The following is a 19,794-nucleotide window of genomic DNA, read 5'->3' as shown; positions in this document are numbered from 1 at the left end:
ACTGAGTTCGGGTCTGACCCTCACTGTTGGGACAATGTTTCCAGCAGAACCTGATATATCCAGGTGTACCAGGTCTAAAATTGACAAGATGAAATTCAATAAAGACAAATGCAAAGTTAAGTTAAGTACTGGAATAGGCTTCCAAGGGAGATTGTGGAATCCCCATCATTGGAGGTTTTTATGAACAGGTTGGAAAAAACAACTGTCAGGGTTGGTCTAGGTTTATTTGGTCATCCCTTAGTGTGGTGGAATAGGCTAAGTGGCCTCCAACCTTACATTTCTATGATTCTATCATTTGTCTCCTGTCTCTTCCACAAAGATTGCCATCCCCACCTTCTCAAAGGAGTGATCCATACAGAATATTCAGGTGTCTTCCTCTTGCATATATTTTTCTGCAGGGGTGACCTGACTCAAAAGTGAAACTGGTTAGAAATCCTGGTGCCCTTTGAAGTCAATGGCAAAACTCTCATTGACTATAATGGGACCAGGATTTTACCCAGAAAGTTAAAATAACTAGTCTAGTTTCATTGTGATTAGTGCAGAAGTAAACAGCATAACTGGTGAAATGTAAACTAGAGTCTGCTTCTATAATTAAGAAATTGGTAGCATAAGGAATTTTTTAAAAAGAAGCTGTGTCTTGATACTATCCTTTTTAAATATTTTGCAGATAATTAAATGTATATTCCCAAACTATAGGCCAGAGTCTGACATCCTGATTCAGTGGAATAGCACCTTTCTGCATGAGTGGTCCCACTGATTCCATTAATTTAGTTTCACTCAGGGTACCAGAATCTGATTCTATGATTACTGTGAACTTTCAATTCAAAGCAAATTTACAGCTTGTGTACATGGGGGGTTTAAAAATCAGATCAAACTAAGTTAATCCAGTTTGAAAATACGTGCGTACCCACAACACAAACCATCACATAAACCCATGTAAACTGTTTTTATATGGGAAATGCTTTGGATGAATCCTTCCATCGCACCATAATCTTGAGACAAAAGATAAACAGCAATCGTGTGTCAAAGTAAAAGACAATGAGAAAGCTGATTTATACTAAATTAAAACTTTATTGACTAAAGTATGTTCTCTAGACAAAATGATCTGATGGACTATGGCTGCATACATGCAATGAAGTTGGACAGTAGTTTAACATGGAATGTCAAACAAATTAGTATAATGTGTTAAACAAAATCCTTTATCTGTGTTACTGCACAATGAAACCAAGCAATGTATTCCCTTGGTTGATCTGTGTTGAGCTAAAAGGCAATGTGGTTGAAGAAACTGGTAGATTTCTTTAGCATATATTTCAAATAAATTAGTTAGAATTGTACTCTTTAGAAACCCTTTCAGCTTCACTTTCATTCCAAACAAAATCTAAGTGCAAACATCAAAATTGCTGAATTCATCTAGAAAGATTTAACTGTCAACATTGGATTGAACCAGACTATTACAGTTGAGTATACGATTATGTGTAGGAAAAAAAAAAGTTACTGAAAAATTCATGTAGGCACATTTTATTATTAATCCAACTCAAAGCATTTTTTCTAAGTTTCTCACATTAAAGACTAAAGCTTGTTTACAGTACTACAATCTCTATCATTCAAGCATCAATTACTACATAACAGGGAGAAGGACTAAATGATCTAATAGGTCTTTTCCATTTCTAACAGCTACAAAAGAAAATCATTCATGCCATCAAGAGCACCACAGCTACTTTTTGGACCTGATCATACAGTCCTTGCTCAGGCAATACTCTCACTGGCATTCGAGAGAGTTTTTCCAGAGTAAGATCTACAGGATTAGGCGATTTAAAAAAAACAAAAAGAAAACAAAACCCTCTATTCATACCTAACAAAGTAATAGCATCCATCATAGGATACATGGAAAATAAGATATTGAATTAAAATAAGTCAGACATGTGCTTTACTTGCACTGCAGGAATCATATAATGTAAACACCATGGTGGCCCACATCTCCACAAATATCATCAGAAAATGTCAACTATAAGTTTGCTGTGTGTGTTTCTCAATGCTTGTTAGTGTGTCTCATGTATGCATGTCTCCAGGGAAACCCCTTCCCCACACAAATCCCAAATACACATACATGTGTGATAGAAATAACTGAAGGTGCCTTGATTGTCTGACTCCAACTCTTAAGTCTGCAAGTGGTAGCAAAATGGTTTTTTAAAAGGCTTTCATTATAATATATGTGTGAGCTGTTGAATGTGAATATTGCTTTAGAAAACAAAATGTGGATGATACTGTAGGAATGATGTAGGTGTGCAGAACGTCCAAACTCCACACACAACAAAATCTACCTGTATGAAGAATCGAGAAGCCTCTGATCAATGTATTTTGGTGGGCCTTGTTTGAAATTTTCACTGATGTGATTCAAAGAATATAAAGTTATCCATGAAGAAGTCTATTGATGCCAAGAGGATCAAAAGAGGAAGTTTACCTTCAAAGTGCAAATTTTAACAATGGAATGTTCTTGACAGGGAAATGATCAAAGACAATCCTAGGTCTTTCACCTGTTCAACAGGAAAAACATATCTTCATCTTCAGGCAGCATTTCATTGTGAAAAAAGTGATTTCTTTTTATTACAACAGAAGACTTTAGAAATGAACACACTATGCACACACACACACTTAGACATTTACATCCTTTCTAGAAAAACAAAACCCTACCTTAATGTTGGCTAATCTTCTCTTTCTTAGTATTTAAATTCTTTAAATCAGCTGCTTTAAATACCGGTATGCACTGTACCACCCCCATGCCGCCCCTAGAGCCCCAGAAAACACCAAGTAACTTAAAAGTGTTTATGATTGTTAAAAACTCCTGGTTGAGACTATTAAGTACCACCTCCACTGGAACAAAATGAACACTGCATGCATCTTCCAATGCATTTCATTTAATAGTTGAGCAGCTCGGAATGGTTAGATCTCTAGGTCATCAGGTCTAGGTCTACTACTGGCTAGGCTGCTGGCTCTGCTCGGTGGCCTATGGTCCACAAGGGTTAGAGGCTGCATCTCAAGCCCTGATGCCAGTTTTTTAGTGTTCTGGGGATCATCATGTAAATCAAAGGGCTGGGCATGAGAATTGGAGATGGTGCTGCCAGCCTGTCCCAATCTGTTCTGCTCAGCACTGTAATTTGCCCAGTTTTGCTCACTGGCTTGTTTATTGTAGTTACGACAGGAGGAATTGTTCCTGTCACCAGTAACAAGCTTGTAGCCTGGTGGAGACATGGGTGATAAGGGGGCAGTGGGAGAGGAACAGCCATTGAAATAAGCATATTTCGTGGATCCACATTCCTTGGCAGGACTCACAGTACCGGTGGGAGAGTAGGGGTCTGGTTTTCCTTTCACACGATCCTTGACACCCTTGAAGAACACATAGAAAAGCTCAATAATGTTCAAGGCAAGAGATACTAAAGACACTACCAGCATGAAGATAATGAAGATGGTTTTCTCAGTTGGACGGGAGAGGAAGCAGTCCACTCTGTGTGGGCATGGGTCTCGCTCACAAGTGTAAATAGCATTCAGGCTAAACCCATAGACGTACCATTGTATCACCAAGAAGGCCACCTCAAAGATAGACTTAAAGAGAATAGTGATGATGTAAGTACGGAGCAGTCCTCCTCGCATTTTAACTTTGCCATGCACTTCAATTCCATACTTGAATTTCTTCATCTCTATTTGTTTGAGGTGCATCTCCACGTTCACACCATCATTTTGGACACCCTTGAGCTCTTCTTCTCTCTTGTTCAGTTTCTCTTCTTTCCGCATCACATAGAACACATGTGCCAGATACAAGAGGGTAGGCACAGACACAAATATGATCTGCAGAACCCAGAAGCGCACATGAGAAATTGGAAAGGACTTGTCATAGCAGACATTCTCGCAACCAGGCTGCTGTGTGTTGCACCGGAAAGCAGATTGCTCATCTCCCCAGGCTGATTCCACTGCTGTCCCCAAGAGCAAGATGCGGAATATAAAGAGGACAGAGAGCCATACCTTCCCTCCTGCAGTAGAATAAGCTTGAACCTTGTCAAGAAGTTTTCCCAGGGCACTCCAGTCACCCATCTTCACAGGATGCTGGCTAAAAACAAAACAAAAATAGTAATAATTAAAGCTATGTTAACTGTATTCACACCTCTACGTTTATAATGCATGACAGCCACCATAACACAGTCTTTATCTTGGTTCATGGATGTTAGTCTAGAGGGGGATATGTAGGTGGCCAAGAAAAACTCTCCTTCTACAACAAGGAGAGTACTTCATAGTAGTAGTTCCACTGGTGAGGTATCAAACAGAAGTCACTATAGGAAATCCACATGCACAAAATATAGAGCCAGATTCTCTGCTGATAGTAGAACTGGCAGTCCACTATAATGTTAACTGGTATAGCTCTAGGAATTTGCATTTACACTGATTTATACTAACAGAAGAGAAATACTTTATGATGAGCTCCTCAATTTGTAGGCCTGTATTTAATGTAAATAAAATATATGACAAGTTAAATATTGCATTGCATTTCAGTGCCCTATGGGATATGTGTTTGCCAATTTCATTCCACTTTTCAATGGAAAGCAGTCATCACCACCACAAAAGTTGCCATCCGAGTTGGCACTAATTGGCATTTTTGTTGTCACAGTCTCAGCACAGATGCGAAAGCCTGAATGAGCCAGATCAAAGTGGAGGTTCAATGTGGAAGCAGTCTGGGGAAGTTTGCATTGATGCTGCCTGAGTATTCTCTGGATAAACAGAATATTTCAAACGCTCGTCTAGCAATCTAGATCAATCTTCACAAGTACTACATTCACACTTCAGTCAAAAAGAAAAGAAAACACATTGCAATATCATGCAAAAGCAGTGGAAAGGTTGTACAATTAAAATAATAAAAATCACAAAATACATAGGTTAAAATTATTTTTGCATGGTTAATTCAGCCAACTTTCACATCCGTATACTGTATGTGATATGTTTAAGAATATAGGTCCCAAAGCTGAAAATATTTGCACACATGCTTAACTTGAGGTGACTTGTGGTTTATATATTTAACACAGAAAACAGGACCAGAAAATATTAAATATATGAAATGTAGCCAAGCTAAAGTTCACATAGTGAAGAAACCTTAATTTCTGCATTTCCTGACTTATATGTGGCTTCCTTATTTTGTGTTGTTTGTAGCCTTGTGTTTACCTAATTTCTGCATTTAAATTTCTATATATTTTTTGAAAGAGAAAAAGGAAATAATGGAACAAAAAGGGAAGCAAATCCTTCCTATCTCCCCCATTGTTAACCATATAAGTATCACATGGGTGCCTTCAACAAATGTGCCAGCCCTGCAGTGTGCAAGTAATAGGTATGCATTTCAAGTTTGAAATAAGGCTAGTTTAACTGTCTCTCTCAATTTGATATTGAAGTGTCCATTTCTAGATTATGTGTACCTTATGCAGCATATCTGCAAATACACAAATACCTTAAAATTAATGAAATGGTCAATTTTGCATGCTTGATTCCTGGCAGAGGTAACAAGCACTGTTGCCTTTGGCCAAATGGTACATGTTAACCTACCTAGAAATCTGTATCCTGGAACATCTAACCAGCATTGAAAATTTTGCACCTAAAAGAAGCATCCCTTTGGAAGCATGAATTGTCAGATAGTGATATTTAGTACCATGCAAACTGAGTAAAAGACTTTCCAATATTCATAACTTTATTAACTTCTAACCAGTTTCTTTCAGTGGATTAGGGATGTACTCCTCAGTAAGGGCTATTGACTTGCCAAGTTCTACATTTCACATATTCGTAATCCAGAAATGATTGAAATTGTTTTCTTTAAACTGTCTCGGGGGGAAAAAATCACCATAGACTTAGAATAGGACATTTCAGCCCCTGAAGATAATTTTTAGGAAAGTTAGGAGTGAAGGAAAACAGGAGATTATGATGTTATTATTGTTTGGCAACCTTAACCATAGTAACTGCTGTTAAATAAATTAACTGCCACCACCTCCTTCCCACAGGCAACAGGCTGAGGGAGCAAGAGGAGGCAAGCATTTAAAGAACCTATTTGAGGTTGCTGTCTCTTATCCTTGAGTCCCTTCTAACCTCCTTAACCTACATGGACATCCTCCTCAGGGTATGAAGAAGGACTCCCCATAATAACCTTTAAACCCCCTCACATGATTAGCTCTTTCTCATGCAAGTAGTCCTTTGAAGAATCAGGCCTCTTTTAGAATTTAGCACAAGAGGTCATGTATCAAGCTCTACAAGGGAGATGCTAGGAAATATTTATTTGCCTTCCCATGTTAGTTCTGGGGAAAGGTGTTTGTCCTCACAGTCCATTTTGATTGAGAAGAAGACAGGCACATTCATTTAAGGGTCTCTGAAAAAAGATTGAGCCCAGCAGCAATTTATTTTTATCATAAAAGCTGGCAGGTTATGCTACCTCAATAAAACACTGCTTCTCAAGCTATAATTGTTGAAACAGAAAACAGTCTGTTGTGGTGCATAATATATGAAGTTTGTTTAAAAGGAAAACTCCTTTCTTCATGTCCTATCTATGGAAATGGACAAAAGCAAGGATTTTTTTTCTTCAAATAATAGCTTCTTGATTTTATTAGCCAGTTTTTGAATGATTTGAAAATACTGCATTAGCAGGCTTTCCCCAGGCTAGTGGATTTCATTACAGATTGTAATGTTACTTCAGATTAAAAGTATGATGAAAAAAACAGAAGAGGTGTTAGTTCTAGGCAGTTATAGGCTGCTTGCCTTTTAATTACACTCCACTCGGGTCCCTTAATATAGGATGATATACTCCAGTTTTGATTTACTTAATCCCACACCTGCAGTATTTTTAGAATTTATTGCCTATTTTCCAATTTGTTTCAGCATGCAAAATTGTTAAGTTTCATTATATCCTCTGGCAATACAAACTCCAGGAGGACACATTCCTTGCTTGAATTACTCATACATAGTTCTGAAAAGCAAATTTTTTTTAAAAAAAGAGATCAATTACCCTTTACCATTTGCCAGTGCTAAAACACCTACATCAATTCATAACAGTGTGCTGTTAAGCAGATAACCTTGAAATGGCACAAACATATTATTCCTTTGCTTAAGTAGAGACTATTGTTCTATGAAGCACAGTATTTCAGTTTGTTGCAGAGAAAATTCATTGATTGGATCTACGTTGCTTACTTTCAGTATATCAAAAGAGCATTTCTATTAATGAATTTACACTATTTGTTTACCAGATATTACAAGAGTTTCTCTATTTCTGCAATGAACAATTATTTGAATGGTCTTACTGCTTTAAATTGCTTTAAAACTAAAGATCTCCTTTAGTGAACAGCCTCTAATATCTCTTTCCTTTTATGATTTAGACTGCTTTTAGCAATGTCATCCTAATGGAATGATTGCATCATAGCACAGCGGCTGATATAACTGATAATTAGTCAGACCCCCAAATTCAGCAAGGTACTTAAGCATGGGACTGGCATGAAATAGCCTAAGTTCTTACTCATTACTATTTTATGTGATGATATAGCTTGTTTTGAGATGGCTAATACAAAACTTGAACTATAAAGCATTTTAGTAGATGGATTTCTTCTCGGTTCTAGTGTGTGTGTGTGTGTGTGTGCGCGCGCGCGCATGTGTGTGCGTGTGTGTGTAGAGACAGAGACTATGCTATACAGAAGAAATATGACAATATTCATCTGTATGAGTTTTGGATGGCCACATGTAAAAGAAATTTGATCTATACATCACAATTGAGAAATTTGAGAACTTTTTTAATGGAAGACATTCATCATGTCATGTGGTTCATATTTTCCAGGGGGAATAGGGTACTCTGAGTGCCCGCTAAAGAGTCCAGGTCTGACTGCAGTGTCAGTAGGTCACATGGTAATGAGTAGATCAGGCATAGGGCTGCAGTGGGGTAAGTGTGTGAGATCTGAAATGGGGCTGTACAGCTGCAAGAGCATTTAGAAAATGGGCTAAGAGCTCTGGCCCTCCCCTAAACTCCTGCAAAAGCCTGCCCTTGAAATGCAAATAGGAATAAATAACTAAAAAAACCAGAGCCTTTGGGAGGATTCCTTCCCCTTGAGCACCGATCACCGTGAGCCTTCCCCAAGAGCCACTAACAGCTGAGGGAAAGGAGCTAAGACACACAAGACTTGGGGTTGAGGATTTTTTTTTAATGTTACATGTATTCAGTCTTACAAAGGTTAGGGAAATGGTACTCTTACACTCCACTGGGAAGGCAGCGTCTATCTGTAGGTCTATAGATGCATGTCAGGGATAGAGAATTTCACTCACAAGAAAGAGAGGGCACCCTAGATGGTTGCACAGTAATTGGTGCTTAACAGTCATAACTGGTGTTCATTTGTTTTCTTTTCCAAGCTTCCAGTACTAATAACCACTGATGGATCCTCTCCTCTATCTATCTCATTCTTTTCTACCCAATCTACCTCTATGGAGCTTTACAGAAGGACCAAATGCAAGACCGAAAAAACACAAGAACTTCCAGTTGTATAAGTCAGGTCTCCAGCTTATGAAACCCATTAACAGCCTATGAACCATGCATTCATGTTTTGGTTCAAATTTATCTGTGGTAAAGTCGCTGCAGATCCCTTTGAAATCAGTGAAAGCTGCATCCACTTACTGTAGGCATGAATTTAGTCCTCTATGTTTAACATGTATAAGTTTTCAAATAAGGAAGCCTGCAAAGGAAATGTGATATAAATGTGTATCCAGGTGCCCATATTCAAAGGGTGGAGGGAATATTATTTGTTTTACTAGGAACACTGCATAGACTTCCAACCCCACAAGTGTCTTTTTACCTAAACTGTGGTGCATTTGATTTCGGTATCAGACTGTACTCATTTTTCAGGTTAGATACAAATGAGAGCTGAAAGCATTTTACAGTATTTAGTGTGGGTATACACATATTTGCTACAAATCAAATCCATTGCTCCTTCCTTTTCCCCATTTGAACTCTGCCCATTGCTCATCCTTCTCCTATTTGTATTTGCTTGTTAGGTATCATGGGTCAGTGCCAATGTTTAGCTTTGAAGGTTCTGAGGGAAACTCTTCAGTAAACATTTCAAAGTCAGGGGACTTCAGGAGTTCTACAGCGCAGTGTGTGCTGTCCAGATATTAAGATGGCAAGATGAAAGGCTCAGTGCAAGTTCCCTCCGTGCGCACAGACACAGAGAAATCAGGCACGAGTTGTTTCTCAGGTCTGCTTTGTTGTTGGTTATAATGAAACTCACTTAGAAAACTCTCAGTGAACATTCTGTTAGGAAAATACCCCAAACTGCAGGGCCAGTCAGTTATATTAGGACAGATGGGGAGAAATCCTAGCTGGGCACAATAAAACACAATTGTGATGTTCCACTGAAGCCCCTTCTTCATCCCTCTTGTTTTGTTATTTAATTACTGGCAAGCACCCAGGCAACAACAATAAAGAATCACAGCAGAGTCTTACAATCTGTTATAACGTCAGGCAAGAGTCACTTCTATGAAAGATGCTGCCCAAGAATTCCGTTCCTTTTCAGTCCTGTACTACAGCATTCAAGGCAGATTATCGGAAATGTATCCTGACACATATTGGGACTATTCTCAGACTGTTTCCCTTACAGAACTTGCACAGGCATTGCCAGCGTGGTGAGGCGGATGCTTGAGTGCTACATGGCTCCTTTAAAATCCCTCACTGGGGTTTCTAACACAGACTAACTATATACAAACTGGGTTTAAAGAAATCCTTAAACACACTTCTGGATTTTATCACATCCATTTAAAAGAAGGGGGAAAAAAATCAGCAAGACCACGTGAAAGTCACAAGATTAGTAGCAGCAGCATTTTAACAAAGCAACTAATTAAGAACCTTGCTTTGCACAAACTATTAAACATCAATCAAGATTGCCATATGAAAGTTAAATGCATGGGGGACAAATGGGAAACACTTAGGATACGGTCTCTCTGTTATTAACTTCTGAGACCTTTTCAGTACAGCAAGGGATTCCAGCACACTGATTAAGAAAAAATAACAATTTAAAAGTAAACTAGCAAATTTAGACCTAGAAAATGGTGCACATTGAATTATTTTACCAAAATCCAATAGAGAATTTCATAATCCAGTTTTGCAGATGAAATTTTGCCATAGTTTACCTGTTGTAGAACTAGGTTAGTAGTTGAAAATTAAAATTATTTAGAGAAATGTTCAAAATGTAACAAAAACAAACAATAAATCTCCAGAAATGTTAACTGGATAACTTCTTTACAAATGTTGTGCTGTTTTTTTACAGTTGTGGTTTAAATACTCCAATAATGGGGAAAACAATAGAAAACTCCTGAAATCAAACAAAATAAAAACTTTCCAACTTACCCCTGCTGAAGATCAGTGAAGCAAGCAAACAAGTGCCTCTTTGGAAGAGTGAGCTAAAATGGAAAAGCAAGTTCAGGCTTTCAGACCTGTCTATTTAAACTTTAAAAGTCTACTGCTGTTTTGTAGTTTTCATCCTTCCTTACCCACTAATGAAAGAAAAGTGCTGATACCTCATAAAAAAAGTTTTTTTTTCTAACTTGGAACACTGGGAGAGCTTTTAACCAGCCACTGAAGGGAGGAGGGGAGAGGAGGGAAAACTAGGGAATGGGGAGGAGAAAAGGGGGAGGAGGAAAAGCAAGAAGAGACAGCAGAAAACATTTTGGAATAAAGGAGAGAGTTTTGAGTGTATTGAAGTTGAACAAATGAAGGGTCACTCAGTAAGGAATATTTGAGATATACTAAGTGATACACTGAGTGGTAGTTTATCCAGAATAGGACTCAGGGTTACCTGGGAAAAATGAGGTGGTTTAACTTTCTTAAGGAGTGTGGAGTCTTAGAAAAGGAAACAGAGTGAGAGGAATCAATTTGTAACCTGAGCCAGCCCGCCAGGCTCTGGCTTGGGATAGACTATTTTGCCCTCTTCATTCTCCTCCCTGTGAAGTGGCAGTCACTGCATTATAAGTTTATCTTTAGTTTCTTTGCATATCTTTAGTTTACTTTCTTCCATTTCCCTTAGGTGCTCAACAGAAAGTAACAGTGTGTTTGTTAATGTACTTTTCCAGTCCTCTGGCTGCCTCAAGAGATACACAGCACATTATATTTTGGTGAAGATTCTAGGGGAGCAGTGAACTTACATTCCAGAAAACTCATGCCAGGAAACTTCAATACAACACCCACAAAATAATGCAGGGCATTCAATCTCAAATAGTGAGCAGCACTGAGTAGTCACAGTATTTCAGTTCATTTCACTGAATGCGCACAAAGAAAAGAAAAAAAAAAGACCCCTTCCATTGGATTGAAGCCAAACTGCTTTTGCCCCGACCTGATTGTATAAACCCCCTTACAACAAAAGGCTTCTCTGTAAACACAGCACCATTTTGTACTGTCATTATGGTGAGGTTCTCAGACACAGAGTCAGATAAGTGTCCATATGAACTGGACATTCTGGACACTACATTAGGAATTTTATTTGTATTTTTCTTATTCATGTGGGTGGTCCTTTATTGCCTGGCCTGGGCATGACTGGATGGTTTAACTACTACTCCAACAGCTCCAAGTGGTTGGACAGCTCCCCATGACCGTTCTTCTGTGATGCTCTACACTTAGAGTTTTTCAGGTTCATTTTGGGCCCTAATCCTCAGGGAAGGATACTTCTGGATTCATTCAGGGTTCACAGCTTCTGGTCTTACTTAAAAGACTAATAACAGGGATAAGGTAAAATAATAGCCATTTTGGTGTTCATCCATGATTTTGGGTAAAGTTTCCTACTTATCTTCTTCTTGGAACTATGGATATCAAACCATGTAACCCTAAGCATGGATAATATCATAGTCTTTTGCTTAGCTCTTATAGAGTGCTTTCTACCCATAACTCTCAAAGTACTTTATAGATTAAGGTAAGTATCATTACTCAGATGGGGAAAATAAGGCAAAGATATTTGTCCACAGACACACAGCAGGTTAGTGGCAGGGCTGGCAAAGGAACCCAAATATACTGACTCCCAGTTCAGTGTTCACACTGTCTCCTGTTTTAAAAAGATAACACATGGGTTATCCATATACCCCTAAACTCTCCTTTTCCTGTGGCCACAGCCTGATACACTTGATTCTCCATCTTGTCTGGTTTCCCTTGATATTGTGTAAGGTGGTTTTTAGTTACTATAGTCACCAAGCCCTGTGAGTATTGTTTTTTCTTTACTGGGAATTTTAACTCTGGAGCGGGAGAGCATCTGGGTAAGAGGATTGGGGCTATGTGCATTAGAGGGCCCTAGGCCCTTGCTGAAAGTTAAAATAATTTACATGCCATGGGGTTCGGTCCCTTCTTCCCTCCCTCACTGAATATGGGTGAGGATAGCCACTTAAGTAAATAAAATGTTCCTAATGCAACCTAGTATAGACTTTAGTTATTAAGTGGAGTATGGATACAAACCTCATATTAGGTGACCATGGGATTATTAGCAGGACCCAGAAGGCCCCACTCCTACTAAGATGGGTGGTGAGATTTGGAGTGGCTTGTTTGCCATTAGTGGAAGTGTTGCTCCTCCTGAAGATTGCCTTAATTTGAAAGGCAATCAGATTCTCCTCTACAGTCTGGCATGCTGGAATATAGTGCTGTAATCTATATGAAAGACTTTCAGGGTCCTTGGGCCAAAATTTGCCATACCTTATTTTTTTTCTCCTATATCTGTCTGGAAGGTCTTTGTAATTCTTCATGCATGTCGTTCTCAAAAGAAAAGCTTGGAAGTGTTTCTCCACCTAAATAAACCAACAGTAAATGTCAGCAACCCAACTTCATAGTGTAACCATACAATAACGAGCCAGTGCATATAAGCACTATAAGAAAAAGAAATTTGGTAATAGTAAAGGTAATACTTGGCATTTCCCTCTGAAAGGGAAAATTTCAAGTTTCAAACTTTCAACAGGACATTATAAAGAAATACGATAGATTATTATTATTCGCAAAAAGAAAAGGAGTACTTGTGGCACCTTAGAGACTAACAAATTTATTAGAGCATAAGCTTTCATGAGCTACAGCTCACTTCATCAGATTATTATTATTATTATTATTATTATTGTTATTTTATGGCAAATACTTTGCCAATGTCTCTTTAAGAATTAGACTTGATTGTCACTGAATTCATGTTTCATAGCTTGATTTTACCAGCTCTGCCAGAAAAGGAGCCAAAATTCCACTCAACTTTATTTGTGTGACAAATTAAACCAACTTTTTCAAACCAAGTGAACATTTTCACACAGCTGCCCTCCAGTTAGACTCCTCAGTGTTCAGCAGAAATTTTGAAGGATGTCAGAGCTATGATATTTTTAAGTCTGTTCTTAACTAAGAAGGACTAGGGGGTGAGTGAAAAGATGGATGTGGGATCTCACATGGAGATTTTCTGTTATTGAACCCAAACATCTTTCACTTTTTTGGAATGAGATCTTAGAGCATGGAGTATTGAGACCAGTCTTGCCATCTGATGATGTTTGCATTTTGAAGCAAAAGTCATGCTGTCATGAAGCAATACTTGAGCGTGGCAATGCTATTTCTGTGGAACATGTCTGGGTTTGATCTGGCAGGCTAGAATGCAACCAGTGCAGGCAAGTTCAGGTTCCTACCCAAACATTTTATCCTCACTCAGCTTCTGTTACATAGATCATTGTGACTAAAACTCAGAGGCAATTTATGCAGTATTTCCTTTAATTCTCTGTTCAGTCATCACAGGAGTAAGATCCTTTATATTAGGGAAATAGTTCAGAGACTGCAGTTCTGTTTCAATTTTTTCTGTCCAGGACTCAGATTTATCAGAGAGGAAATTAACTACACATTCTGACAGTTTATTTAATATTTATTGTCTTTAATACAGCACTCAGTCCAGTATTCCTTTTCTATTTATTAGACACACACACATATGGTATGGTGAACATATATAATTCTACACAAAGGCTTTATTCTGAAAGATGCGATTTTTTTAATCAACTGGTTCACCAGGAAAGGCTGAATAGCAGAGTTTTGTTTGAAATATAGCATTAATAAGTCTATCAGGTCACTGATGTTAAAATCTATTTGTCCAAATTGGTGGACATTACAGAGGCAAAAATTTCCCATTGACTTCTAAGACCCACTCAGAACAAAGGGGTGTCACTATCCCATTGGTGCTGTGGATACATGGCATATTGTTCCTGAGCTGCAATTTGAGCATGCGGCTTTGTCTGCACTGAAACTTTGTCTGCAAAGCTTTTGTTGTTCAAGGGTGTTAACCCCGCTCCCCCAAACGACAAAAGTTTTACCAACGAAAAGCACCAGTGTGCGAACAGCGTTTGTCGGCAGGAGCACTCTCCTGCCAACAAGGCTGCTGCCACTCGTTGAGGGTAGAAGTTTTTTTGTCGGCGGGAGAGCTCTCTCCTGCCAACAAACTGCAGCTACACTGTGTCGCTAAAAGGTGAGGAGTGTAGACAAAGCCTGAATGTGTTGACTGCAAATCTAACTTCACTGTACTCCCCTGTACCGCTCAGCCCTCCTTAACTGTGGTTCAGAGAATGAGACCATTAAATGCAAAGTACACTCAACTGTGCACGCATGCACAGCACCAGTTGTGCATTACAGGGGAATTAGGCATCTAACCAGGAAAGTAACTTAACTATGACCTAGATGACCAGAAAAATTTCAACATCATTCTTTGTTGTATGCTTAGGGTTATGGTTGGTGCAGAGCTGCAATGTCCCATGTCTTGCTGATGGAGGGTTGGTGATTCAGAATACATGTTACCATAACTGTGCATGGTATCTTGCTTACCTTAGTGCTTAAATGTGCAACCTTAATTTTTTTAGAATAGTTGTGTTTTAGTTTTATTTTGTGAAATTAAGAAAAGGAAGAATTATATTCTTCATAACTTTGAAGTTCTGCTTGCGTCCAACAAGTTGGCCAAAACCCTGTTAATTTCCATAATCTAGGACCATTGGTCTAGAATCCCCCCAGAAGACCTTATCCCACACAATTTAGGATTGCAAGAGGGAGCACCACAAAACGCACAACTTGTGAATTTCAAAAGGTCATTACTTGGTCAAATACAAGCCAAAAGTCTTTAGATTGTAAACCCAAGGGGAAGGGATTGTCTCTTTTCTATGCTTGTACAGCACACTCGGGCCCCAATCCTTTGGGTGCTACTATTATATAAATATTTACCGAGAATGAAAAACAATTGGGATATTCAAAAGATTCCTTCTTAGCAAAAGGATTGCCATTCCTTTCTACCCACAAGGTGTTGTGACTGTAGGACTGTTTAGAAAAGATTGTTGCTACCTTTCTTGATGCTTTTTACTCTCCTCTTACTCAAAAACAGGTAAACTATTTTTGAATCAAACATTACAATTAAAAATATATAGGGTATCATCTTTGGGAAGAGCTCAAGACTGAAGAATTTCAGCTGAAGGTTTCCAAAAGTTAGAAGTGACTAAAACCAGGGGGTTGGAATAGAATTCATTATTCAACCTTCACTATAACGATCACTGTCACTCCTGCCGTAGTAATAGTTTGCGATTCTATCCTGACATCTGTCTAGAATCTCAGAGTGTTTTACAAACATCAAAGAAAGTTAAGCCTTACTCTACCCCTATAAGTTATGTAGTATGAAGTATTTTAACACATAGGAAAACTGAAACATTGAGAAATTAAGCAGCTTGCCCATGGCCACACAGCCAGCCATTGACAAAGACAGAACTAGAACTGAGATCTACTAACTCCCAGTACAGCACCTTTCTCTTGTCTTTCTAAAATACTGTTTAAGCAGTAAGGACAATTAAATTCCGGGTTTTTTAAAAAAATTACTACAGGTGTTACTGAAGTAACTAGAGGTTTGAAGTGAGGACGGGCTGCAGGGGGATGTGGCTCTTCCCACCCCACTCCAAGTATCACAGCATGCAACTGAGCAGCATTCTTCACAACTGAGATGTCACCACTGCTTGCTCATGGCAGTGTACTCAGTGCTGCTTGCCCCCTTCTCATGCCATATCCCATGACATACTAATTCACCCCAATGTTATTCGCTGGTTGGTGAACAGAATGTGGGGAGGGTAATGAATGGTTCCTCTGATTCCCTTTGACTGTATTAGCAGAACTTAATGAACTTAAAGATTGAAAAGTGGTGGATTTTTTTAAAAAAATAAAAAATTAACTGATCAGTGTAACTGATTCTGATTAATATCCACCCCCCTCTGAACAAACCACCCTCCATCAAAGCAATCATATAAATTAAAAAGCCAGTCAGAAGAGCATTTCAAGCAGGGAACGAAGACTGTGTCTATAGATACTTAAGAATTTGGCTCCATCTTCTGTACAGAGTGAAAATAAACATGAATTAAATTGTGTCTTGAATGCTATTTTCACTTATTATTGTTTTTACTTTCTAGTTCAGTTTCAAAAGCCTACCCAGATAGGTTCTCATGCGTTTTAGTGAATCTTCATCTCCACGTGTTGAAGCAGAGGTTTTTCAGTAATTCAGTTCCAAAGAGTGGGAGTATTTTTTATTTGGGAGTATTTATTTATAATTTATAATTTTATATGGAAGTATTTTTAATTCAATTACTTTAGGGAATTGAAGTCAGGGTAGCAGCTGGGACTATTTAAAGGTGTGATCTTTAGATTCTTTTAGATTTTTTGGTGTGTAGAGGATTCAGTTAGGGTATGTTAGAATTTAGAAAAAAAAAGAACAGCAGTACTTGTGGCACCTTACAGACTAACAAATTTATTTGAGCATAAGCTTTCATGAGCTACAGCTCAAGACCAGACTGTGTAGTGCTTACTTACATTGGCAAGTATTTACTCACATTAGTAATCCCATTGAATTTCTTAGGACTCTGCCCATGAGTAACTGCTCATTATAGTCAGCAAGGGCTCCACAGTCAGAACCCTATCTAGAACCTTATATTTGAATAAAAGGAGAAGAGGTTGCAAAAACCCTAAAGGTTTAGCAGTTTAAGACATTTTTGAACTTTTATTTTAAAAATGCTTTCGTTATCATTTGAATACTCTTATTATTTGATGTACTATTAGTCTGCACAATAATCTGCATGCCCATGGTAGTTATAATAAATGAAATGATTAACATGTAAATAATAATACTTACCATAGCGTTTACTTAGCTGTTTTTTCTCCAAGGATTGCAAATATTAATTAATACCTGGTAACACCAATATCTACAATAGCTGGTAACACCAATATCTACAATAGCTCACAAGGTTGGGTTGGGAAGTCTGAGTTTTTCTGCGGAAAAGGACCTAGGGGTGACAGTGGACGAGAAGCTGGATATGAGTCAGCAGTGTGCCCTTGTTGCCAAGAAGGCCAATGGCATTTTGGGTTGTATAAGTAGGGGCATAGCGAGCAGATCGAGGGACGTGATCGTTCCCCTCTATTCGACACTGGTGAGGCCTCATCTGGAGTACTGTGTCCAGTTTTGGGCCCCACACTACAGGAAGGATGTGGATAAATTGGAAAGAGTACAACGAAGGGCAACAAAAATGATTAGGGGTCTAGAGCACATGACTTATGAGGAGAGGCTGAGGGAGCTGGGATTGTTTAGTCTGCAGAAGAGAAGAATGAGGGGGGATTTGATAGCTGCTTTCAACTACCTGAAAGGGGGTTTCAAAGAGGATGGCTCTAGACTGTTCTCAATGGTAGCAGATGACAGAACGAGGAGTAATGGTCTCAAGTTGCAATGGGGGAGGTTTAGATTGGATATTAGGAAAAACTTTTTCACTAAGAGGGTGGTGAAACACTGGAATGCGTTACCTAGGGAGGTGGTAGAATCTCCTTCCTTAGAGGTTTTAAGGTCAGGCTTGACAAAGCCCTGGCTGGGATGATTTAACTGGGACTTGGTCCTGCTTTGAGCAGGGGGTTGGACTAGATGACCTTCTGGGGTCCCTTCCAACCCTGATATTCTATGATTCTATGATTCTATGATTCTACAGAGTGTTAACAGTATGCCAGGGGAAGAGAGCCTAGGAGAACTGATTCTTTTCATCCTGAATTTAGAATTTCATTCAAATCCTTCATATTATTTAAATCAAGTTTTTCATTTGGGCATCTGGAGGTACGAGTGTGAAGGTGGAAGACAAAGTGTTTTATCCACAACATCAAACTAGAGAATTTAATTATAGTGTTCTTCAAATGACTTAGTACCAAGAGGTGTTTGGAAATACATTTCTTCTTTGAGTCCATGCTGTAAATTAGAAAAGAGACAGTGAGAGTCAATCATTTGTCAGTTGTGCATTTGTTATTCCTTTCCTACAGGAAGAGCATGATCTAACTCAATTACTAGCTTTATTTTTATCATATCAAGATTAGAAAGAAGTTTTAGGCAGCACTTGTGTGCACACAATGTTTAGATTGACTAGCTCATCCAAATGTAACTTGCTAAACATGGGCACTCACCAGCATGCAGCGTATATTGGTAACTGTAATGCCTTCTTCTTATTCAAAAACCACGACAGGAAAGACAGTTGGTAATATGCCACACTATAACTTGTTTGGGGTGCGGATAAGAGTAACATCACATGACCTAATTAAAATTACCAAAAAAACCCCTGACAAGATTGACAACTGCGAGAAACAGTAATTGGTGAGACTATCCCAAAAAGGTGGTCCCAAATTATTCAACTGAGTTTAAGACACACCAACCAAATAGACAAAACAGTGTAACTTTGAAACAAAACTTATTTAAACAAAATTTTAAAATGTAACTGAACTGTGAAGGATGTACAATGGAATTACACAGTATACAAGGTAAATAACTGAGTCAAAGTAGCACTATGTGTAAAGAAACAAAAAAGATTGAATTTATATTTCTTTATGTGTTTAAGCATTTTTAATCATAGTTGCGTATTTGAATAATAGTTATTTAGCTGAATGTTGTAATCAAGCCAGATATACTTAAATCATATTCTAATATAACCTAAAGCATAGCCTAATCATCCTAGAAACAAGCACAAGAAATAAAAAATAAAGTGAGAAAAACTATATTAAACTATATTAATACCATAAAAACATTATTAAACCAAAGTAGGTTTAAGTCTAATAACTTTCTATACTGCCTTAAAATGAAATAAAAAGTTTCTAAAGCTTAATACAGTATTCAGAAGCAACAGCTTTCAATCAGATAACAAACATATAGCTCAATGCTAATATTTATCTACACATGGGTAGTTGAAACCTTTATTAGAGCAATTCATAGATCCTAAGGTCAGAAGGGACCATTCTGATCATCTAGTCTGACCTCCTGCACAACACAGGCCACAGAATCTCACCCACCCACTACTGCGAAAAACCTCACCTATGTCTGAGCTATTGAAGTCCTTAAATTGTGGTTTAAAGACTTCAAGGAGCAGAGAATCCTCCAGCAAGTGACCCATGCCCCATGCTACAGAGGAAGGTGAAAAACCTCCAGGGCCTCTTCCAATCTGCCCTGGAGGAAAATTCCTTCCCGACCCCAAATATGGTGATCGGCTAAACCCTGACCAAATGGGCAAGATTCACCAGCCAGATACTACAGAAAATTATTTCCTGGGTAACTCAGATCCCACCCATCTAATATCCCATTAGGGCTATTTACCATGAATATTTAAAGATCAATTAATTACCAAAATCATGTTATCCCATCATACAATCTCCTCCATAAACTTATTGAGTTTAATCTTTAAGCCAGATAGTTCTTTTGCCCCCACTGCTTCCCTTGGAAGGCTATTCCA

At 38.4% G+C, this 19,794-nt stretch overlaps 1 protein-coding gene across 1 annotated transcript; it reads right to left on the bottom strand.

Annotated features, from left to right (window-relative positions):
* Positions 1-1,051: 1,051 nt before the first annotated feature.
* GJA1 (gap junction protein alpha 1) lies at positions 1,052-10,657 on the bottom strand. Its single transcript, XM_038397881.2, has 2 exons — positions 10,397-10,657; positions 1,052-4,102 (listed from the first exon to the last, which is right to left on the bottom strand). The coding sequence occupies exon 2, from the start codon at positions 4,084-4,086 to the stop codon at positions 2,941-2,943; it is 1,146 nt and encodes a 381-aa protein (XP_038253809.1). The 5' UTR covers positions 4,087-4,102; positions 10,397-10,657; the 3' UTR covers positions 1,052-2,940.
* Between the last annotated feature and the right edge of the window lie 9,137 nt (positions 10,658-19,794).

The sequence above is a fragment of the Dermochelys coriacea genome, chromosome 3, assembly GCF_009764565.3.
Source record: "Dermochelys coriacea isolate rDerCor1 chromosome 3, rDerCor1.pri.v4, whole genome shotgun sequence".
Taxonomy (NCBI): domain Eukaryota; kingdom Metazoa; phylum Chordata; order Testudines; family Dermochelyidae; genus Dermochelys; species Dermochelys coriacea.
The sequence above is the reverse complement of the archived record's forward strand: the minus strand, read 5'-3'. Positions and strand labels throughout refer to the sequence as shown.